Consider the following 22555-nt stretch of genomic DNA (forward strand, 5'->3'; position numbering starts at 1 on the left):
AAAAGTACAAAGGAAATTAGAACGTTTTTTTATTTAACTTTACTTTTAATGAGCTTCGCACACAAAGCTGGGGAGAGATAAGAAAATTGGCTCCTAAATCCAAAGCGCTTCCATCCCAGCTACCCAGAGGAGCGGTTGGTATTTATTTGCTGTGGGTGGGGTGACCTAAGTTTTGTTGCTCAGAATGCCTGGTGTGTCGTTGTAAATCTCATAGTCAAACCCTGTAGCTTTCCACTCTTTGTGTTCCCACAATTAAATTAGACTTCATCTCAGTGCTTATCACATCCAATCTTATCGGAGCCCCAAACCCCAAGGTCTCCATCTTCAGATGGAGTGAAATATGCTTCCTTGGGCAAGAGGAAAGTGACATGCCTATTTTTTTTAGAGTGGATTTTTTAAAGATTTATTTATTAATTATGCATAGTTTTCTGCTGCCATGTATGCCTACATGCCAGAAAAGGGCACCAGATCTCGTTATAGATGGTTGCTGGGAATTGAACTCAGGACCTCTGGAAGAACAGCCAGTACTCTTAACTTCTGAGCCACCTCTCTAGCCCTGGAGAGGATTTTTATGATTACCTTCCATTAGCTGTAACTGACTAGACCCATGACTGATGAATAGAAAACTGCTTTTTATTGGTGACTTTCTGACCCCACCGCATTTGGTGCTTGTGTGTAGACATCCAGAGCAGATGGTGACAGAACAAGGCAGAGCTGGAGCCAGATGTGATGGTGCATTTCTATAGTCTCAGAACTTGCAGATGGAGGCAGGAGGATCAGGAGTTCAAGGTCATCCTCAGCTGAGTAGCAAGTTGAGGCCAGTGTGAACTATGTGAGATCTTGTTTCAAATGCGGAAGAAAAAAGGAATCATTAGAGAGGGAGAGGAAATTGAGGATACAAAAACAAACCCCGGCTCTATGTGTATTGAAAGGTCTCGTCTAGCCTTTTTTCTGAGATGTCTGCCTTGATCCTGGCCTTGATTCACATATGCATAGTTTAACTAATTATTCTTGGACCTCGTTGGCCTCTGAAGGTCCAAATGCTGTCGCTCTTGTTGGTACTGAAATAAGTGGTCTATATTGAAGAGCTTCAAAGAGCTGTGTTAATGGACCTGCAATGTCATTTCATCTGTAGGTGGGAGGAACGAAGCCCAGAATCCAGTCCCACAAGATGAGGAACCAACATAAACATTAGCCTCAGACTCCCGGGATCCCCATCCTTATCTCTCATTTTGGCTGATGAAGATGTCGTGCATGTGCTTACATGACCAAGAGCATAAAAACAGGGACAAGGGAGGGCTCTCCTTTTCAGCCTTTCAGAAATGAGCCTCTTGACAGTGTGTAGCAGACTTTGAAAAGAACAGCTCCTTAGGACGTTAATGTGGGCTGTCGACAGTGAGTAGCACAAGACACCCCAGGGCTGGGAAGTTCCAGTGAGAATGCATGTGAATGGCAATGCGCTTCTGTGGATCATGAGACCGACATGACCTATCTTGACTGCTGAAGACCTGGCAAAGGGCTGACAAAGGGGAACTCTCCAAGTTCTCAGGTCTTAGCCGTGCCCAGACACAGCTCCAGAGGTTCATTAAGAGTTGTGCAACGAGACATGGCAACCACACAGCCACAGGAAGGTAGCCAGGGAGGTCACCTACATACGACCTCATCCCCAAGTTTGACGCTATGCACCGTGTTAGTCAGGGTTCTCCACAGGGACACAAAGGACCCTTACTGTGTGGGGTTGGCCCGTGTGACTGGAGGCTGAGAAATCTGGGATATGTCTCCTGCAAGATAGAGCCCAGAAAAGTCATGACTCAGTCTAGAGGCCTGAGAAGCAGGGAGGCCGGCATTGCGAATCTCATCCGGAGGGCAGGGGAAAGTGAGATGGGAGATGCTAACTCATCCAGTGAGTCATGAAGTGGGTGTGACGGTGCACACCCGCAGTCTCAGGACATGGGAGGCTGAGGCGGAAGAGTCATGAGTTCAAAGCTGCTCTGAGCTACATAGTCAATGCTCGGCCAGCCTCAGCAAGACCCTAGGCCAGCATCCCTCTCCAAGAGCGTGGGAGGGGGAAATAACAGGAAGTTTGATTTTCCTCTGCCTTTTATTCTCTTTGGACCCTTAAAGAATTGGGTGGCAGCCACTGTCTTTCAGGAGGGCGGTCTAAGTCCGGTGATTCAAATGCTAGTCTCACCTGAAAACACCCTTTAAGACATGTCTATAAATACTATTTAAGCCGGACACTGAGATAAGTCCAAGCAAGAGGTAAACGTTCATATTACAATGGTAATAAAGTACAACCATTGTCTGCATGGTGACCAGTAGACACAGCACTGCTCTAAGAAAGTTTGCTAAATACGACCATCAATACTAAAATACACCAAAGAGCAGAGGCAAAACTCTGTGGTTTGGGCTGTCTATCAATACTGGTGAGGAGAAATAAATAACACCGAGCTAGCATTTCCAGTGAGTTTGCAGTTCCTGGATTGCCTCTATATTTATGTCTCACCAAGTTCGGCAAGAGAATCAGAAAGCTCGTCCTTCGTGTCTGGTGAGGAAGTAATTGAAACACAAGGAGAACAGTGATGTTGGCTGTTTCTGGGCTGTTGGGAGTCAGGGTTAAGACTAGAAGTCATTCTCAGGTGAGAGTAGTGGTGACCTTTAGGAAGACTGCCAGACAAGATCTTCCCATGTGTTGTGGGTAAGAATAAAGGTGGTGACTGGGTAAGGATCGTGAGGAAAGCCCTTGGGGTGACCAAGTAGGGGATTCTGATTGGAGTTTGCTGATGTCATCCTCACTTCCCTATAGTTGCTCCTCATGGTTTTGTTTTGTTTTTTTTTCCCAATTATTGTCTTCATTTCTGTTCCTGTTGCTGTGATAACGCATTCTGACAAAGGCAACTTTAGGCTTTATTCTGGCTTACAGTCCAAAGGTTTGTGATAGAAAACACCCCGCACCCCGCACCCCGACCCCCCGTAGTGGGTAACTCTACCAATGCAATAAGCCATCCAAGCCAAATTAATAAGTTCAAGTTTAATAAACACAGCAAAGCAACTCCCAAGTGACTCTTGGAAAGTCAGGAGAGAAAACCACATGGCAGGTCTGGCGACCAGGTCTTAAACACCCTGTAGGCGTGGTCTTGAGCAGCTCCAGGGGAGGAGCTGACCCTTGGCGGGCTTTCTGAAGGGCGGAGTCTGGAATGGGTGGAGTGAGACTGGAGCAGATTCCCAACAGTTTGGTCCAGCATAATAGGGAAGGCTAAGTGGCAGAGGCTTGACATAGTTGATCACATCACATCCATGATCAAGAAACAGAGGGATGGATGCTGCCCCCTTTCTCCATTCATCCAGTCCAGGGTCCCAGCCATGGAATGGTGCCGCCACAGAGCTGGCCTTCCAACCTCAAGTAATATAATCAAGATAATCCCTCACAGACATTCCCAGAAGCCCATCTCCAGGGCAGTTCTACACTCTGTCAAGATGGCAATCAACACTAACTATTACAATCATCTCATTTGTTGTATGAGAACGTTGGAATTTCTCATCCTAACCACAGAGAAATCTCCATTGAGATTCTTGGTACAACATGAAAAGTACCAGCAAACCCTTCTGAACCATGGGTCAGGAAGAACTGACTAAGGATGATGAGAAAGTATCCACAAGCCCCCCGTTGCATGGGGGTGTTTGTTTGGAACATGTCAAGATCCTCTGATGGAAATCTTCCCCAGATAGGCACATGAAGGGGGGCCACCTCTGGCTTGCCAGGGAAGCCAGCTGAGGGAAAGGTAGAGTCATATTTGATGTCATGTGACAGTTGAGACCTGAAAGGAATATCTCTAGGACCTCTGCTAACTCCTCTACAGAGAACTCGGCTTTCAGGGGAAACTCCGGAAGTGAACAGAAAAATCAAAGGCTTTGTTTCATTAAAGAAAAATCTTAAAAATGTAATCAGTGTGTGCAGAGTCTGGGGCATCTCCTCCTGCTTCCCTTTCCTCTGTTTTGAACACATTCTGACTCTAGGTGTTTTATAGTCTCTTCACCTGAAGGGAAAAGGAGAATCCACCCTAGTTAGAGACATTCGTTTCCACTTACCCTAAGGACAGCTACAGTGAGAGAGAACTTGCCTAAACCAGGCCAGCCATTTAAACTGTGTTGTTGGAGGCTTCGCTGTAGCTGGTAGAGCACTGTGGTTAATATTCACCTACAGGACCTCCTGGGACTGCATATCAGGTTGTGCAAAAGAAAAGGCCTTCCTTCCTTCCCCCACCTCTCCTTCCTCACACAGACACTTACATCTAGCAAACGATTCAAATTATCAGTCACACAGTATGCTCCTGCGGAGGGCTGTCTGCCAGCGGTTGATTTTGAGTTACACATGAGATAAGCCTCCCAGATGGTGTTAACCATTAGCCCACTGTTGACCATTCACCGCATCCTAGGTGTAAATGTTTAACAGAAGGGCTCACACATGCAAACACACACACACACACACACACACACACACACACACACACACACACCATTATGCTCTCAAGTACTGTGCGCTCTTTAGCAAGCTGATCAGTGGGAACTCTGGACAGAGTTTCTGTGAACTCGTTTGTACACTGTTGTACGACTTACGTTTTGAAGGGAGCTGGTAATCCCACAACTGCCATGCAAACATTCTCCCACATCCCAGCTCTGACAGGGCAGGTGAATTATGGAGGCCGTTAAGCTCCCGTGGCTGGTTAACCATAAAGAATGGTTGTCCCTCATTCTTCCATATGGTTGTTAGATGGTTGTTGGTTCTCTTGAGCCATACTTCTGAAGCGGCTCAGTAGCAACCGTCTTTATCTATTTGGAATTCCTTGGCCTGAGAGAACAAGAGGATATCCCTTCTTCAAAAGATGCAATACTGTTTGAATATATTGCCATGAGTTATGGCAGACAATTTTGGATGCCCCCCAACTAATTAAAAAAAAACTCCATATATCAGAGTTTGGCTTGTAGTTCAAATAACTCTTAATTTAAATCACTTCTTCATGCTAACTTCAGTTATAAATAATGTTCTGAGAGTGTGCTGGCTGAAACTGAGACCTTATTAACTTGGGAGGGGGCAGGTCCTAAATGAGGTCACCTATTAGAGAAGTGTGGTTCCCAGCACAGTAACTGCCATTATGGTCCTCATGACTCGAGGCAAGCCACATCGTGGTTTTGGATATCCACCCTCAGTGAAAAGCATGGTGTCAAGCTACTGGTCTCTTGGTCTCTCTTAGCTTTTCCTCTTGCCAGCCACTCACCATCAGACCTAGAGATACTAGGGAATGAAAAATGAAAATGTGCTGGGCAAGGTGGCTCATGCCTTAATCACAGCACCTGAAAGGCTGAGGCAGGAGGATGGCCATCAGTTTAAAGCCAGCCAGAGCTCTAGAGTGAGACCGGAAGTGATGAAGACAGGAATTGCTCCTCAATCTTGACGGTAGAAAAATGACGTCACTTAACTTCTTGTTGCCTGCTAATGGATCTGGATTTGTCTCTAACCCTACAGGCCATATATAATATGGCATCATTCACTTAAAAGTTCATTAAGAGGGTGGGGTCATGTCAAGTGCTTAACCACAAAAACAGATATTCTGGAGGGTAACGGACAGATGTATTGTGGTGATGGTGTCTCACGTGTGTAGGCCTGCCTCCAAAGCCATCAATTTGTATATGATAAACACATAGACTTTTGCACATGTTTTAATTAGTGCCTCAATGGTGCTGTTTTTACAAACATAGAAATTCAGGCCCATGTTGCTTCGTGGCAGGGAGTACTCTGATAGATGTGGTAAGTGGCTTTATTGTTGTGCAGGCATCGAGTACATTTATACAAACTACAGTGACCATGACATCACTAGATGATGTCATCTTGGACCACTGGAGTAAACGTATGCTGGCATAAATGTGAATGTTCCTGCTTAGAGTCTAGTTATGTGTGTGTGTTGATAAAAACATACATTGGTTTTTTTTTTTCAAAAACCAAAAAGTTTTTATTCTTTTAAGGCCACACTCCTAGATTACAACCATTTGGTGAAGTCCTAAAAGAACAGAAGAATACTTAAATTAGACACCAGACTATCAATGACTAATAGAACCTTTGTTAAGATGGAAACATTATAGATCTCTATTGACATGCTAGCCGCTAGCTTCCCTGAGCTCTGAGCACATGAAAGAATTGTGCTGGGTACCACTGAGGAACCACACTTTCAGTCTTGCTAGTTTACCTTCCAATCAAGTCATGACCCCATGGGAACATTTCTTTCCATGAAGCCTCACTACGAGTACTAAGGCAGAGATTAAAAAGACTGTAATGGGGCTGGACATGGATGGGAACCCTTCAGTCACAGCACTTGGGAGGCAGAGGCCAGTCTGAGCTCTGGGCCACCCAGGGCTACACATGAGACCCTATCTCAGAAAACAAAAATAAAAAAATGTAATTTTCATTATTGAGCAGCTCTATTCTTATGGTTGATAAGATGAACAGGTTTGGGGCTAGAGAGATGGCTCAGTGGTTAGGAGCATTGGCTACTCTTCCAGAAGACCTAGGTTTAATTCTCAGCACTCATATGATAGCTTAGAACCATCTATAACTCCAACACCCTCTTCTGGCCTTGAATATGTATCTGCACAGAGTCTCTCTCTTCCCCTCACCCTCTCCCTCCCTTTCTCCCTCCCCTACTCCCCTTCTCTCTTTCCTTACACACACACACACACACACACACACACACACACACCCTCCTTCTTCATGCATGTGATACACAGACATACATGCACATAAAACACTCATACACATGAAATAAAAATAAAGATGAGCAGACATCCACAAAGCAGGACATGGTCCATCCCTACTGCCTCATCCAGATTTGAAGACGATGCATAGGCTTCTTGAAAAGATCTTGGGAAGTGTTCAGGATGGAGTCACTTGGAGAAACTGTCTAAAGAATCAAGGACACTCTAAATCACAGTATTTGTGATTCTGGGGAACTCCCAAGAAAGACCAGGTCTCTTCCATGGGAGCTGCTGTAAGGAAGCTGTTTAGTACCGAATTCCAAAGAGTTCGGTGTCACACACCTAGAATCTCCACACTTGGGAGGCAGACACAGCAAGGTTGTGAGTTTGAGGCCAGCCTGGACTACACTGCAAGATCTGTATTTTTAAAGCTTTTAATTAATTAATTATTCAAAACTAAGTAGATATAAAAGACTCAGCTTCATTTTTTTTCCTTTCAGGAGCTTATTGATGTTGACAGTGAAGTGGTGTTTGAATTGGCTTCCTATATCTTACAGGTAAGTTGTTGTATGTACACACAAAAGGAAATGTAGCTGCCATCACACGGAGCAGCCACCTTCACTGCTGGACTTTCTAAGGTTTTCTAGCCACAGATGAAGGAGGTATTAGGAATGCTGATGCCATGGCTGTAATTAGAGGTTTGTACTATTCCAAAATTTCAAGACAGTATATCATAGGACCTTGGGGGGGGAAAGTTATGGGTTTAATCTGCCATTGTTTGATCCTCCAACCCCACACAAAAGAAGGTACCCCACTTGAGTTTGGTACCTTCTTTTGCCCTAAGAAAAACCAAATGGATACCTAGAAAGAATTACCTCCTCTCCCATAATAAGGCAAAGTAACAATCTTTAGTTTGAGACAGACAGACAGATAGGAATATCGGCAGCGCAAATCCTAATTAGTCTTAAAAATAAAAACCCGGAGTCAGATATCGGGGTAAATGCTGAAAGATAAGAGAGACAAAGGAACAAGCCATAGCCACCTCTTATCTTGCCAGCTCCTCAGCCTGAAAGGAGTTGAGCTCTTGTCTCCACCCACCTTATATTCCTCTCTCTGCCCAGCCATATCACTTCCTGTTTCCTCCTCCCTGGCGCTGGGATTAAAGGCATGTGCCTCCCAAGTACTGGGATCAAAGATATGAGATCCCAAGTGCTGGGATTAAAGGTGTATGCTACCACTGTCTGACCTCTATGGTTAATTAGTGGCTAGCTCCACACTCTGATCTCCAGGCAAGCTTTATTTGTTAGAGCACAAACAAAATATCACAAGCATCGTCTATAACATTGGCAGGATGAGTTGAAGCACTATCATGAAGTTATTCTTTTAACAAGTGTTTATTGTGTGCTGCTGTGTCCAAGATAATTCTACCATGCTCACTGATGTCCACATGGGCTCTGGCTTCCAATTCCAACAGTATAATTAGGAAAGAGCTCACCGTTCCAAACGTAACAGAAGAAGTAGACAGTTGTAGCCTGGCACAGTGGCATGCACCTGTAATCCCAGCTGCTGTGGAAGTTGGGCCAGGAGGGCAGACTGCAGATGTCTGGAGCGAAAGGAAGGGAGGGTGGAAGGGACTGGAAGAGAAGGGGTTTAGAGGGGGGAGGTTTAAAGGAGGAAATAGGAAACTGAAGAGAGGGAGGGGGAAAGAGTAGGGAGGAGGAGGGGAGGAGAGAAAGGAGAGAGATAATTTGTGTATGTATGAGGAAAGGAGAGAAAGGAAAAAGGGAGGGAGGGAGAGAAAGAGAATTTTATCCAGATATGTGCTCAGTTTAGAAGTTTTAAGCCTCATTTAGCTAGACTGGGGCCTTGAAGTGTAAACTTATATATAACTTTGTGAAGTTTACATTGTGTGTCTTATTCGGGTGACGTATGTACATAGTCTCCCTGACTCTGACCCACCAGATGGAGTCTCACTATGCAACCAAGGCTGATTTCAAACTCAGAATCCTCCTCCCTGAGCATCCCAAGTGCCGGGAATCACAGTTACGGGAAGGTTCTCCCACACCTGGCTGAGCGTTCCTCATCACTGAATCCAGAGAACAGGGTGGACAGCAGTAGAAAGCTTGTCTTATCTTATTCAGCAGAGAAGTAGCCTTGATTCCAGGATGTGAGTTTTCATTCTTAACCATGGATCCATCCTGTTTCACTCGTTTGTTTTTCTTCCACAGGAAGCAAAAGGCGATTTCTCTAGGTGAGTCCCCAGAAATCATTCTCTTATTGGCTTAAAAATGTATTTGTTGCTTTAACATTTAAAGAAACTACCTTGCACGAGCCTTGTAGGAGTGCGGCACATTAATTGGTGAGATCCAGCTGTTGGACTGCCAGCTGAACAGGCAGTCTGGCGGGGCGCACACAGTGGTAGTGAGGACAGTATTCTTACCAAACGAACCTCCTTTGGGCTACTGAAAAGCTGAGCTCGGAGCCCAGTGTTTCCAATGTCCATTGTTCTCAGGTGTCTCTGGGGAGCCGGGAATCGCTCCTGGGATGTAAATTTGGTTGCATATAACCGGACAGTTCTAACGAGGAGATGGAGAGATGCACATCTTTTTATCCTCTCACTTTAGTTACTGACTTTCAAGGGGGAGTATTAACAGTACAGAAATACCACTCCTGTCTGCCTTCCATGGAAAGATGCTATGTTGAGAAAAAAAAAAAAAACAGACTTAACTGCTGAGGATAGCGTGAGTAATCCTGTGCCACGACTGGCTTGAACATTCATTCATTCATTCATTGAGCACCATACACAGCGCAGCACAGCTGAAATCGTCCCCAGTCTCTCATGTGCTATGTGGAGCCCTCACAGCACAGGGGATCGTAGCTAGCCCTCGGCAGAACTAACTGTGCATAGGCAGACATTTCCCAGGATTCTGGTTTATCATCATCTTCTGGGAAAAGCTCAGCATGGCCCATTCTTTAGGACCAAGATTTTCCTGTAAAAGGAATGACTATATGGCCAAGAAAGCAAAATATCCAGCCATATGGTTTCAAGAGCTGGGACTTATAGCTCAGAGGTAGGACACCCCTGCCTGACAGATGTGAGGCCAGTTATAGCCCCCACCCCCACAGTGGGTGAAGAAAGATGAAAAGAAAAAGGTACAATGTTCTGGCCTAACAGGACAAAGGCAGAAAATTAATGTCAACAAGAAATAGACATCAGATCTGGGGAAATGGTGCAGGGGATGAAGCGTTTACTATCTAGGCACGAGGACTTGAGTTCAAAGCCCCGGCACCCGTTTAGAAAGCACAGTACTAACTGTGTGTCCGTACCTCCAGTGCTGAGGCAGAAAGAGACAGAGACAAGAAGACTCCTAGGACTTGCCTGTCAGCCGGTCAGTCAAAGTGGTGAGCTCCAGGTTCAGTGAGAGACCCTGCCTCAAAAAGAGTAAGGAAAGTGGTTAAAGAAGCCACCTGAATCTGCTTCTGGTCCCTAGACTCGCCCTTACAGGAGGATGTTCCTGCACACTCACAGACCAAATCATATTTCTTCCCCATCAAGAGTACATGCATCTTGCTATCTTTGAAGGTTTTTTAAATCTATAAATGTACCCTAACCAGCCTGAGGTATATGTTCTCAGTCAATTATCTCAGCTAAATGGAAAGGGATATTTTAAAATCTAAAATGATAGTTGGCAAGCTTTCTCTATAAAGGACATATACCTGGCTTTCCCAGGTCACATGGTCTCCACTACAGGAACTGCACCTTGTCCAAGTGTCAAAGGAGCCTCATGTGGTAGGAGAATTAAGAAACATGGTTGTGTTTCAATAAAACTTTATTTAGGGAAACAGACATTTGAATGTTACATAAATCCTCATGGATCATGAATTTTTCTTCCTCTCCCTCCTTTTCTCTTGTTCTTCCTTTCCTTTCCTCCTCCTCATCTTCTTTATCTAAAAATGTAAGACCCCCCTCTTCATTCACAGGCCGTACAAAAACAAGAGCGGATGGATAATGTGAGCCTGTGTGCTAGAGTTAGCTGACTCCTTGTTGGTCCAAATTGTGGCCCCTTATCTCAGTTTGGGTGCTTTCTGTAAAGAGAGCTCCATGCCTCTTTTATTTGGGTTTCCCAAGTCTTTGGCAGGAAGTAGAGAGAGTCAGATTTTCACTATCTAACAGGTGTGGGAGGCCTTAGCCAGAGACCTTGAACTTGGCAAATGGCCAGTCCTCATTTACTTGTTGAATGAAGTTCATCTATTGAATGAAGCTTGCTCAGTTTGTAGACACTATAGCTTGTAATCTGCTCTTTGTTTTTTTCTTATGACCTGAGTTTGGGATTAGAATTGAGGGTTTCAACAAGTGCAAATCCACCCACTTAAAAAAGATGTCTGCAGTTCTGTGAAAACTGGTTGCAAGGCCACAAATCCAGGGGAGGCCTGTGTCCGATGTACTTACTCTGAAGAAACTTTTCCATTGGCCAGCTCAGAACCCACACATAGAGCACCCTGACCTGAGTGAGTGAGTGTGTGTGTGTGTGTGTGTGTGTGTGTGTGTGCGCGCGCGCGCGCGCTCTGGAAACAACCTCTTCTGTCCCACAGATCCTGGGAGTGCAGCCACACAGGCTAACCACCAGGGAGGAAGAAGAGCAGGCCCCATAATCCCTCACAGCCCCTTTGTCAGCTCCAGCCCACCGGTGTGTTGGTTGAAAGTAGATATGCAAAGGCTGTTGCATGGGTCAGAGCTGGCTAGCGGCTTCTCCGTAGCTGCAGCTGTCTAGAGAGAGAAGTAGCCGCCAGGAGAACTGGAGGTCAGACAGTTCATGCAAGGTCAGTTTGTCTCATCCCAAAAAATCCACCCCACAGAATGCAGAGGTGAGCCGTGACATGCCAATCCCGGACAACACATCGTTTTCTAAGGCAGGCTCAAGATCGATAACTCGTGAGAATTCTCAGGGCCACTCTGTAAACATGGACTGTGGTTCAGCACACACACAGCTGAAAGCAGCAATGTGTAACCCCGGCACTGTGTGTCAGTATGGGGACAAAGACAGCAGGATTCCCAGGTGCTCATCAGCCAACCAGCCAGGCAGAACTCAAGGACAGGCTCAGTCAGAGACTGTCTCATGACAATAAGGTATAGAGTAATCAGGGAAGACCCCTGATGCCAACCTCTGGTTTCCGTATACCCACAGGCACATGTATTCACACCCATTGGAACACATCAATGAAGTGCACACATAAAAAGAAATAAATAATAAAATATTAAGAAAAATAATTTCAAGAATATAATATATGCTTGAATTTGGGAATAAGACACATCATTTCTTTCTTTTTCTTTTGTTTTGTTTTTCAAGACAGGGTTTCTCTGAGTAGCTCTGGCTGTCCTAAAGCTCTGGAACTCAGAGATCCACCTGCCTTTTTCTCCCAGGTGCTGGGACTAAAGGTGTGTGCCACCACTGCCCAGCTTGATGCTTCATTTCTTATGTGTGCCTCTTGAGGGCCACTTCTGAGAAGATTCTCCATACCCAGGAGTTCACCATACTGGTTCGGTAGCTGAATAACAGGCATTTTAGATTTGCCGTTTGCATAGTTAAGTTTTGTAGAAACTAGATTTTGACACTAGTCATTAATGCATGGTTCTTTTACCTTAGTTCGGTGTGCAACTGAATGGTTTTAATTTGTAAGCACTACCTGCCATAAATATGTTTTCCTCAACAACATCAATAAATAAATAAGCTTAGAAATATAGACCTTTGGAGAAGACTTTTGTATGTTTAGCCCAGGATCCAAAGCTTAATTCTAAGATGGCATAGAGTCTAGGTGGTCAAATAGCTGTTTAAATTAATGACCTCACACGAAAACCAAAGTAACCCTGGGGCTGGAAAAATGTCTCAGTGGTTAAGAATACTGGCTTCTCTTCCAGAGGACCTAAGTTTGATTCCCACCATCCACAAGGCAACTCCCAATCATTTTTAACTCTAGCCCCAGGGCATTAGACACCCTCTTCAGACCCCCAAGGGCACTGCATTAATGTGGTGTACGAACTTACATATTGAAATAAGTAAGTCTTCCCTAACCTGAGGGTCTTGAATCTGTCCCTTCCTAAAAGCCTACCTTGCCCTGGGCACACTGCCTTTCTCTACTCAACAGTTCATCAAGTGGGATTTGACTCTACCTGTGGAGAATGAGTATTAAAAACCACACAGAGCACACAAACCATAAGAACACCTTCACTGAGGCATGAGACAAAGGAGGTTATGTTTGCGAGCGAGAGAGGATGGAAGTGCTGACCGAGTGTCCGTAGGAAGAGGCTGATACAGGGACAGCCCTGAACAAGAACAGCTCTGCTCTGCCACTTCCTGGCTCTTCTGTCTTTGAGTCCCTTTTTCTTGCTCAGCACATCCCGAAGGGTTTTCTTGCATATTTCTCTTTTCAGTTGATAGAAAGGCTCACAGCCTCTTCTTCGAGTTCTCTGAAATAGGACCTCTCTATATATCCCTGACTGTCCTGAAACTCACTATGTAGACCAGGCTGGCCTTGAACTCACAGAGATAGGATTTCCTCTGTCTCCCAAGTGCTAGAACTAAAGGTGTGTGCTCCACAACCAGCATTCTTAATGTGATAATGAAATGTTGGGTTAACAATGCTAAAAACCAATGGCTGAGATATAGACAGTTAAGTGAATAGTACCCATGATAGTGAGAAAAAATGTATCATGCGTGTTGATAGTCTGACATGGCGTAGACAAATTTGTATGCTATCATTAAAGGGTTAGGAAATAGTCTTATCTAAAAATAATGTTTTCTCACTTGTACTATTTTCCTCAGCACAGCACAAATAATCTTGCTTCATTTCCTGATGTGTGTTCATGTTTAAAAACAAATCGCATGTGTCACCGTTCAGGAAGTGAGCAGAGTTGGCATTTCTGTCTGAAAACAATTGAATAGCCTCCAAGCTATCAACCAGGGCAGCTATAGTAGCTAATGTTAGGTGGGGTGGGCCCAATACAGAATAAAACCCAAATGTATTCATGGAATCATCATAGATCAACGTTAGTCAACTAGCAGATATTGCCTGCAAACAAGGTTTATTCATTACAATGTCCCAGTTTCTTGACTGTTCAGCCCATATATGTATGTGTGTGTGAAGGCACATGTGTACATGTGCATATAGACACCAGAGGTCTATATCAAGTGCCCTTTTCCATGCTCTCCACCTTGGTTTTTGAGACAGAGTCTCTCACTGATTAGCTGGAGTGACTGGCCACTGAATTTCTGCAATCCTGTCTCCTCTTCCCAGCTGGGATCCCAGACACATAGCACCATGCCTGACTCTTTTCATGGGTGGTGGGGATCTGAACTCAGGTCTCATCCCTGCACAGCAAGTGGCTTAATCACTGAGTCACCTCCCAAACCCCTCTTGGGATGGTTTTGTTGTTGTTGTTGTTTTGTTTTGTTGGAGACAGGGTTTCTTTGTGTAGTTTTGGTGCCTGTCCTAGATCTTGCTCTCTGTAGATCAGACTGGCCTCGAACTCACAGAGATCTGCCAACATCTTCCTCCCAAGTGCTGGGATTAAAAGTGTGCACCACCACCACCCGGTGGGATGTTTTTATTTAATATCTTTTTTAAAATCCTTGAGCTACTATAGAAAAGTAGTATCTATTTCTTACTAAATCATTGAAAAAAAAACACTCTTTGAATCAATCTACTGGGAATCCAAACTTTCAAGTGAGATTCTAATTTGACTTAACAGGAGATAATCACAGTGCTGCATTAAACAAACCATTAGGGACAATAACTTGTTTTCATTTTTGTTTGGGAACATTTTTTTCATAAAGAAAAGTTATTTAGACACACACATACACACTGACCCATCTCTTTATACTAATCTTGAGAATCATCATGTCTTCACTTTCAATAGCTCTTTGGAACTTTCTGGAAATATGATAGAAACATCTTTTTAAATAATTATTTTCCACTGGTCATGGAAGCTCGTGCATGTAACCCTGGAAGGCTGGAGCGGAAGGACCTCCGTGAACTTAAGACCTGCCTGAACTACACACAGCCTTGAACCTAAGGCCTGCCTGGACTACACAGGTGCTCCAGGCCAACCTGGGCTACGGAGTGTAGTACTCTGTCACAGAACAAAAATTATGATAATAATCTTAAACATTTTTCCAAGTTGAAACACCATTAATCACTGATATCAAAAACGACAGCATCCCTGACATACAGAATCCTCAGTGCGCTACAGGCCAGAAGGACGCATGACTCACGAAAGAGGCAATAAGGTTGTGACTTTCTTTTCCTCTCTAGTTTCCATTCTGTTTTAATTTTCCTTGTCTTTTTTCACGATAGATAAGTGAATAAAGTGTAACTGATAGTGAAATTGAAAAACATGAAGCAAAGCACCATCACTTCAGAATGCCCGTTAGAGCCACACGGAACAGAATGTCCTGAGGTGTCCCCAGTTTGACAAGTGTTTGAGTGGCTTCCTTAAACTAGCTGTATGGTGTTTTTATTTGTGATCTGATTAGAGTCAAGTAATTTTCACGGGGGGAGGGGAAGAGTCACCTGGGACAAGTGAAAACATCTGTTCCATAGAATGTTTTGGTAACAAGCGTTATTAAAACGGAATTACCAAAGCTCTGCTGCCCTGGGCTGTCTACTAGGACCTGGAAATACCTTTGTTACAGAAGACTAGAGGAGCTGATGTTAATCACTACAGCAAGTTCCCGCAACACAAGCTGCGTTAGCATCCATCAGCCAACTGGAAAAGACTCATGGGAAAGAAATTCCATTTAAAGGTCCACAAACTACACTATGTTCATCTCGTGGACTCTCCATTTAGCAAATTCCTCCACACACTGAGAGGCAGGGAAAGATAGGAAGCCCTAATAGGCCCAGCGGTCCAGAAAAACGCAGTCCTGAAAGGCGAAGAAGGGAGATTTTGGTTGACTAGCTGGGAGTTAGCGTATAGGATGTTGTTTCCAGTTCTTGTGCTCCTGTGACTGAAATACCCGCACAAACAACCAAAGAGTGGAGGGACTCATCCGGGCTCCCATTCCAGAGGGTTCCATCCATGGTTGTCGGGCCTCGTGTACTGGTACAAAGCATCATGGTAGTAAGTGTGTGTGGTGGGAGGAAGTGTTCACACCTGGCTTAGAGGAAGCAGAACACAAGACAGGAAGTAGCCTGGGTCATTTACCTCCTAGAACCCTCCCCCAGTAGACAACCTACTCCCTTCAGCTTGACCCCACTTCCCAAAGTTTCCAGAAACCCAAGATAGCACGCCCACCCCCATCTAGGGACCAAGCATTCAGAACATGAGCCTGTGGGGGACATTTCAAACTCAAGCCATAATAACATCTTACACAAATAAATGCTGGTCTATGTGAGAGAATCTGAGCTTATGGGGCCAGGGGTTAGTGGTTGGGAAGAAATCTTACTGTATCCCTGAGATAGCATCTGTGGGGTTCTATTATGTTTCTTTTCAAAAGGAAACCCCTGCTTTTGGAAATAGAGTCGTGTATTGCTCAATCGATAGAGACAAGCAGCAGCCCTCATTAACACAAGAGGTTGATTTTCAAATGAGGAGTTGCAGTGTTTATTTATGCTGAAACATTCCCACTAACTCCCAGAAGCCACATGTTCTTAGGTCCCTGGGAGAGCAATTAAAAGCAAAGAGCATAATGACCTTTTAATATTTTATCTCCTATAAACCATGGGACTGTATGGTCACTAGTCTAGCGAGAAAGAAACTTTGGTGTACAAAAAACAGTGTTCTCCTGAGGGTTTTTTTTTTTTTTTCTTTTCACTTATGAAATCTGGTCTGCCCCCTTTGAAAGTGCATAGTAGTTAATGTAAATTAAAATGGGCTTACTAGTCTCTAACAATTCTGGGCTTTGAAGTCTTTCTAGTCAAGCCAGAGAATGCAAGTCATGGGCTTGCGCAAGTATTTTAGAAATTCCCAGAAATGACAAGAAAGATCTCATTTTCTTGTACACATCTTTGAAACATGATATGCGCATTCATATCAATGGCTAGCTTTCAAAAGATGAGATAGTGTATCTCCTTGCCTACCTTCTAGAGTTGAGGGCTGATAGCTCTAAACAACACTGTGATGCTGTCTACTCTTTTGTTGCTATGATAAAACACCATAACCAAAAGTAATTGAAGAAAGAGTAGTTTATTTTGGCTTCTGGTTCCAGACAGATAGAGAGGCTATCATGGCAGGAAGGTATGGCATGGTGAGAGGATCAGGAAGCTGACTGTTCACATGTTCATCCACACACAGGAAGCAGAAAAAGAGAACAGGAAGTGGGTCAAGGCTAGAAACCCTTAAAGCCTACCCCCCCCCAATGTGTTTTTCCCAGCAAGGCTGTACCTCCCCCAAACAGTCACCATCCGGGGACCAATTATACAACACCATGAGCCTATGGGAGATGTTTCTCATTCAAACCACCACAACTACAAATCAAAGTTTGCAGATTCCTTAAGCCATAGCTTTTCATTTACACGAATGATTTGCATCTAAGTCAGCAAATTGATGTATTATAAGTCATTATTAGACATTTTGATCATCTAGTGTCTATTTTCATACAAATGGATATGGGGGAGGGATGGGGAAAGTTGTTATGGGGTCTCACGCTATAGCCCAGGCTGGCCTGGAGATCAGGATCCCCTGCCTCAGCCTCCTGAGTGCTAGCATTACAAACAGGCACTGTCATACCTGCCTCCTACAATTTTTGAATGGCCATGAAAGAGAAAACAGTGGCCACCCTCTTCTGGCTGGAGAAAGAGGTTTGCTGAGACATTTTAGGTAAGAAGTGAAGACAAAGACACAGATATTTATGTTAGTAATGGCTTACATGTAGGATACAGCTTTCATAACCCAACGAGTTCTATCAACACTTCAACATGTCACTTCCCTTAGTGAAGTTTCCCAAGGGGAAAAAGGTGTCATATGTTAGACTTGAAGCGTACTTCTCATCTCAGTGAATTGAAATTAATATGATTCTCATATATCCGCTTGTTTGAAAAGAGAGAGGTGTGCGTGGAGTTTTCCCATGATTAGAAAATGACCCGGAGAGTCACGAGTTATTGAGAAGCAGCAGGACTCTGTCACACCAGTGGCAGCTTCCAACAGGAACAGAATCTGAGAGTTTGGAGTGAAGTGTTCACACAGAAAAGCGATGAGCATTTCCAGAAAGCTTTGTTTTGTGCAGGGAAGTCCATTTGAGCTTTTGGGTGTGTGATTTACATTTCAAAGCACAAAAATACTTTTTTTTTTTTTTTTGCAAGTTGATACCATTCAAATCCTATGGGAATTGTTCAGCTATAAAGGGAGGAGGGAACTTTATGTTGTGACTCTTTTGTTAAATATGGATTTAATCTCGGTATCACATTTTGAGTGAACTCTGAAGAGCACAGAGGTTCATGGTCATGACACTGTGTCAAATTTTCAGAGTTGAGATTCCCAAGTTAAAGGCTGACATTGTGGGAGTAATCAGTTGTTTTCTCTGTCTCTTTGAGTGGAATTGTTTGCCTGAAATCACAGGCTACGGAAAGAAATCTTAACTTGTTTTGCATTTTATGCATTTACAATTAAATGAGAAGTTCACAGGAATTTCCTTGAAGCCTAGGAAAATTAAATTCACTAAGAATACCCATATAACTGAGCAATTAGCATCAGAAATGAAGGATAAATAATTCATGAACATGTTAAGATGTTAGTGTTAGCCCATGGTACATGTCCAAAATCCAGAAACCCATGGAGAAAAATAATCTCTGAGTCTCCAGATGTTTTCCTTGGTCTGCAGATGTCATGTGCAAAGACAAAGATTTCACATATACATGAGCCCCGAAGTGGAAGATTTTGATGACATCTTCTAAGCCATCAGCTCCCCTGAACCTTCTCCCCACATCTGGACAGGCATGTGGTGGGAAGGAAATGAGCATGTGTGTGCTGGTGTCCTTTTCTTTGTTTTGTGTATTATAATCTCGGTGTTGCCTTGCTCACCGTCAGAAAACAAAGGGATTTAGAGATGAAGAAGAAAGAAGTAAAGATAAGAACTGTTTCTTGCACCCTTCTTGAAAATCAGGAGAGGATCAGTCTATAATTTCACTTCTTAAGCATCATGGAGTTTTCTAGGTTCATTGTACAACTGAATAAAGGAATGCTGACTGGCAGGGCATACCTGAACCCTGAGGCTCCCAGGGCTTCCAGATTCAGAATCTCTCGATTCAGAATGTCTCAGATCCCAGACAAGTGATTAAGCGCTGGTCCCAGGTGGGAATTAACACCCTGACCAGGCAGGGCTGGCATCAAAGAGATGACTGGCCCTGAGCAAAAACACAGATGTTGCCGGAAGTGGCGGTGTGTGTCTGTAATGCCAGCATTTGGTGGTGGGGTTGGGGTACGGGGAAGAAGATCAAGAATTCAAGGTCAGGGACAGAGAGATGTCTCAGCAGGTAAGAACAGTTGTTCTTGCAGAGGACCCAGGTTTGAGTTCCAGGACCCACATGGCAGTTACAGATGATTGTCTCTATGGTAACTCCAGTTCCAGGAGATCCAGTATCACCTTTGTCCTCCATGGGCACCAGGCACACATGTAGTACACAGACATGCATACAGGCAAAACATCTATATGTATTAAATAAAGATAAATTTTTTTAAATTCAAGATCAACCTTGGCAGCATAGGGAGTTTGAAGCCAACCTCAGCTAAATGATACTGGACCCTGTCAGGGGTGGGTCAGGATAGAGAAGAAGGAAGAAGGGGAAGAGGAAGCAGGAAAAGGAGGAGGATGGGGGAGAGGGAGGAAGAGAAAGAAAAAGGAAGATGAATGTTTTTACCAGGTAAAAGACATAGTAAAACATGCCCTTGAGTTAAAAAGATGGCCTTGCCACCAAATAGGTTAAGAAAAGTTTTTTTCCTGGAGGTCTTTGGTTTTTGGAAATGTGTGCAAAGGATTGTATAGTCCTACTCAAGAACATTCTTTCCCTGGAGAACCATAGCTTCATGATAATGCTCATCAAATACGCAGAGTTTAGTTGCTGCTCACATAGCATTCTGGTCTCACCGTTGCTGAGTTTCTGACGATTCTCTTGTGCTACATTAGGTTTATTTTTGAAACAGTGATTTCAGGACAGTTTCTCCTGCCCTAAGCATACCCCAGAGACCCCGGGTTTCTCCTCCAATGTATGGATATCTCATTTGGCCCAAGGGGAATTTCCTGAAAATGTTATTTCCAAGATTTTAAAAAAGATTTTGTTTTTATTTATAATGTGTGTGCACATGAGTGCAGTGCTCGTGAAGACCAGAAAAGGGTATCAGATCCCCTGGAGCTGGTGTTACAGGTGGTTATGAGCTACCTGATGTGGGTTCTGGGACCAAACTCAGGGCCTCTGCAAAAGCAGTATTGACTCTCAGCTCTTGACCTCTGAGCCGGCTCTCCAGCTCCTCCTAGAATTTCTTTAAGGAAAACACATGGTAGATTTTACCAACCCTTTTCTGGTGCCTAACTTTGTCCTTGATCATTTTATATATCTTGGCTAAATATGTTTTTCTGTGATGTAACAAGTTCTCGATTTGTCATATTGCTAGAGATCTTTTTTTTTTCTCCTGTAGATCACTCTCACTTCCCATGTTTTAGGTAGCCAACCACAAGCACATTATCTCAACGTACCTCCCCCCGGGGGGGGGGGGGAAACGAGCACAGCCTTAAAATACCATTTCTATACTGGCAACAATAACAGCTACCTAAACTTTGTATGTAAAATCTAGATGATATTAAAAATAACACTGGGGATTTTTTTTGTAAATAACTGATTGTCTAAGAGGTTTCTTTTTAATTTTTTGGTTTCTAAAAACAGAGTATGACCGTGAACTGTTTTGCAGTATGTTTTAAGCTAGTGTTCATCAGTCATACTGAACTTGGGGATAATAGCATCATGAATGACAGTCCCTAGACAAGAAGACTGGAACTTCCAGCATGTGTTAGGCTACAGCCTTGTAGAGTCCCAAGCAGGCACCTCTCCCATTGGGGTGACTCTTTCCCACCCTAGTACTAACCAGGCCCATCATTCTTGGCTCCTAAGGGCAGAGGCACAACCTGGCTGTAGAACATTAAAACGGCTTTCTTATTTCCAGCTGCACATGTTGCCCAGACTGACAAGGCTGGACACCTCTAAGTGACTGCAAGTGTTTATAAACAGCAAAAAAGGCAGAGCATGTCCACAGACTCATCCTCTGGGGATGCCTGGGCGTCGTGGATCCCTTCCAGAGTTTAATGGATTTGGACAGGCTTCACGCCCTGGTGACTTCTCCATATACGTTTCTGGGTAACCTTGCCCTGGAGGAGAGCAAGAGAATCCATGGCAAGCCTCGGCAAGGAAGTGAAGCCTGTGGCTGTCATCGGGAATGTTTGTTTGCCAACAAACCTGTGGTTGGTAGGGAAAAGGATCTCTTCCTCCTTGGGTTCCTTCCCCAAATATACTTTAGATGTGATGAGAGAGGAGCCCGAACTCAGGTTTCAGCTCCGTAAAGATACTACTCATTGCTTCTCACAGTTCCAACAAATAAAACCCTACCTGGCAAAAGAGCCTATTGACATTTGAGACATCACCCTTACCCCAATGAGCTGTTGAGCCAAATTTCCGTGTTCAAGTATCCACAGTTAAGTGGGCAGATGAGACCCTCGGTCCACCCCTCCGGATTCTCAAGTGTTTGGCCAACTGAATGTTGGCTTACCTTGTGCCTCCCTGGCATGTAATTCTAAGACAGAGTTGATAATCTCATTTTCCTAAGCACCAGGAGTTTCCCTCTTTGAAAATCTCCTTGGATCTTATTAAGCTATCATTGGAGGTCCTCAAAATTCTATCTTTTCAGTCTCATTGTCCCTTACATACAAGCCACACTAACTGAGCTCTTCCAATCAAGTTACTCAGCTGCCTTGATGGTAAATCCGAGTTCTGTACCCCTTTTCACACAGGGTCATCCCCAAAGCCCACTTTTATACCAGACCCGAAAAAGGCCTTCATTTTCTTGGAACTCTCGTATCGCTTGTTTAAGTTAACATGCTCTAACTTTATTCCTCTACGCACACTGCCAGTTATCTTTGAATGAACGTCTCTCATTGTCTCATCCACCTGGGAATACATGTTGGGTGTGACTGTGTTCTGTCCCATCTGCATCTCCCCCGGTACTTTCTTTTGAACACTGAGGACTCTAGTTTATTGGCCAGTAGATGACAAACCCTTTCATTACTAAGCACTTGGATACAATTGAGTCAAAGCATTCCAAGTTGAGAATTCCCTTCTGATTGGCTGTTTGAAGATGACTACATGAACATTCCTGTTCTTATTCTTAGTAAATTTGGAAAATGCCAGCAGTTCTAATGTTACTAAACATCTGGATGATTCCTAGACACCACTGAAATGAACCTGGATTATTGGCATGGTTTTCCCCGTTTGCCTTTGGTGATGGAGCTGCTGATGGCATTGCTGTTGGTGTTGTTTTGCACTTGGGATATGAAGAACTTTTGATCCTTAGGTTGACAGCGTAGGTTTAAGGGTGACTGCTTTCCAGTCACCCCAGGATATTGGTACCTGTATCTGTGGCCTTCCCATCCCATTCCCCTTGCCTCCTTCTAATTTTTCCTTCTTTCCTATTTACTTATTGATCTCCTGTTCATTGCTTGTATGTGGTAAAGTCCAAGCTCCTGATGGCCAGTGTTTACCCAGCTCTATATGAGCAACACAAAAAGCTACCAGTATCCCAGGTTAGTGCTATGGATCTAATGCAAGTCTC

General features: G+C 44.0%; 1 protein-coding gene across 15 annotated transcripts in view; it reads left to right on the forward strand.

Moving 5' to 3' along the window:
- The window catches only part of Frmd4a (FERM domain containing 4A), a 749198-nt gene that overhangs the window by 639869 nt on the left and 86774 nt on the right, over positions 1-22555 (forward strand). For all 15 annotated transcript variants that reach the window (XM_076572733.1, XM_076572735.1, XM_076572742.1 and 12 more), the window contains 2 exons: positions 7248-7304; positions 8976-8998. In XM_076572733.1, the coding sequence (XP_076428848.1) occupies positions 7248-7304; positions 8976-8998 (80 nt within the window). The remainder of the gene's footprint in view (positions 1-7247; positions 7305-8975; positions 8999-22555) is intronic.

The sequence above is a fragment of the Peromyscus maniculatus genome, chromosome 5 (genome assembly GCF_049852395.1).
Source record: "Peromyscus maniculatus bairdii isolate BWxNUB_F1_BW_parent chromosome 5, HU_Pman_BW_mat_3.1, whole genome shotgun sequence".
In the NCBI taxonomy this organism is placed as follows: domain Eukaryota; kingdom Metazoa; phylum Chordata; class Mammalia; order Rodentia; family Cricetidae; genus Peromyscus; species Peromyscus maniculatus.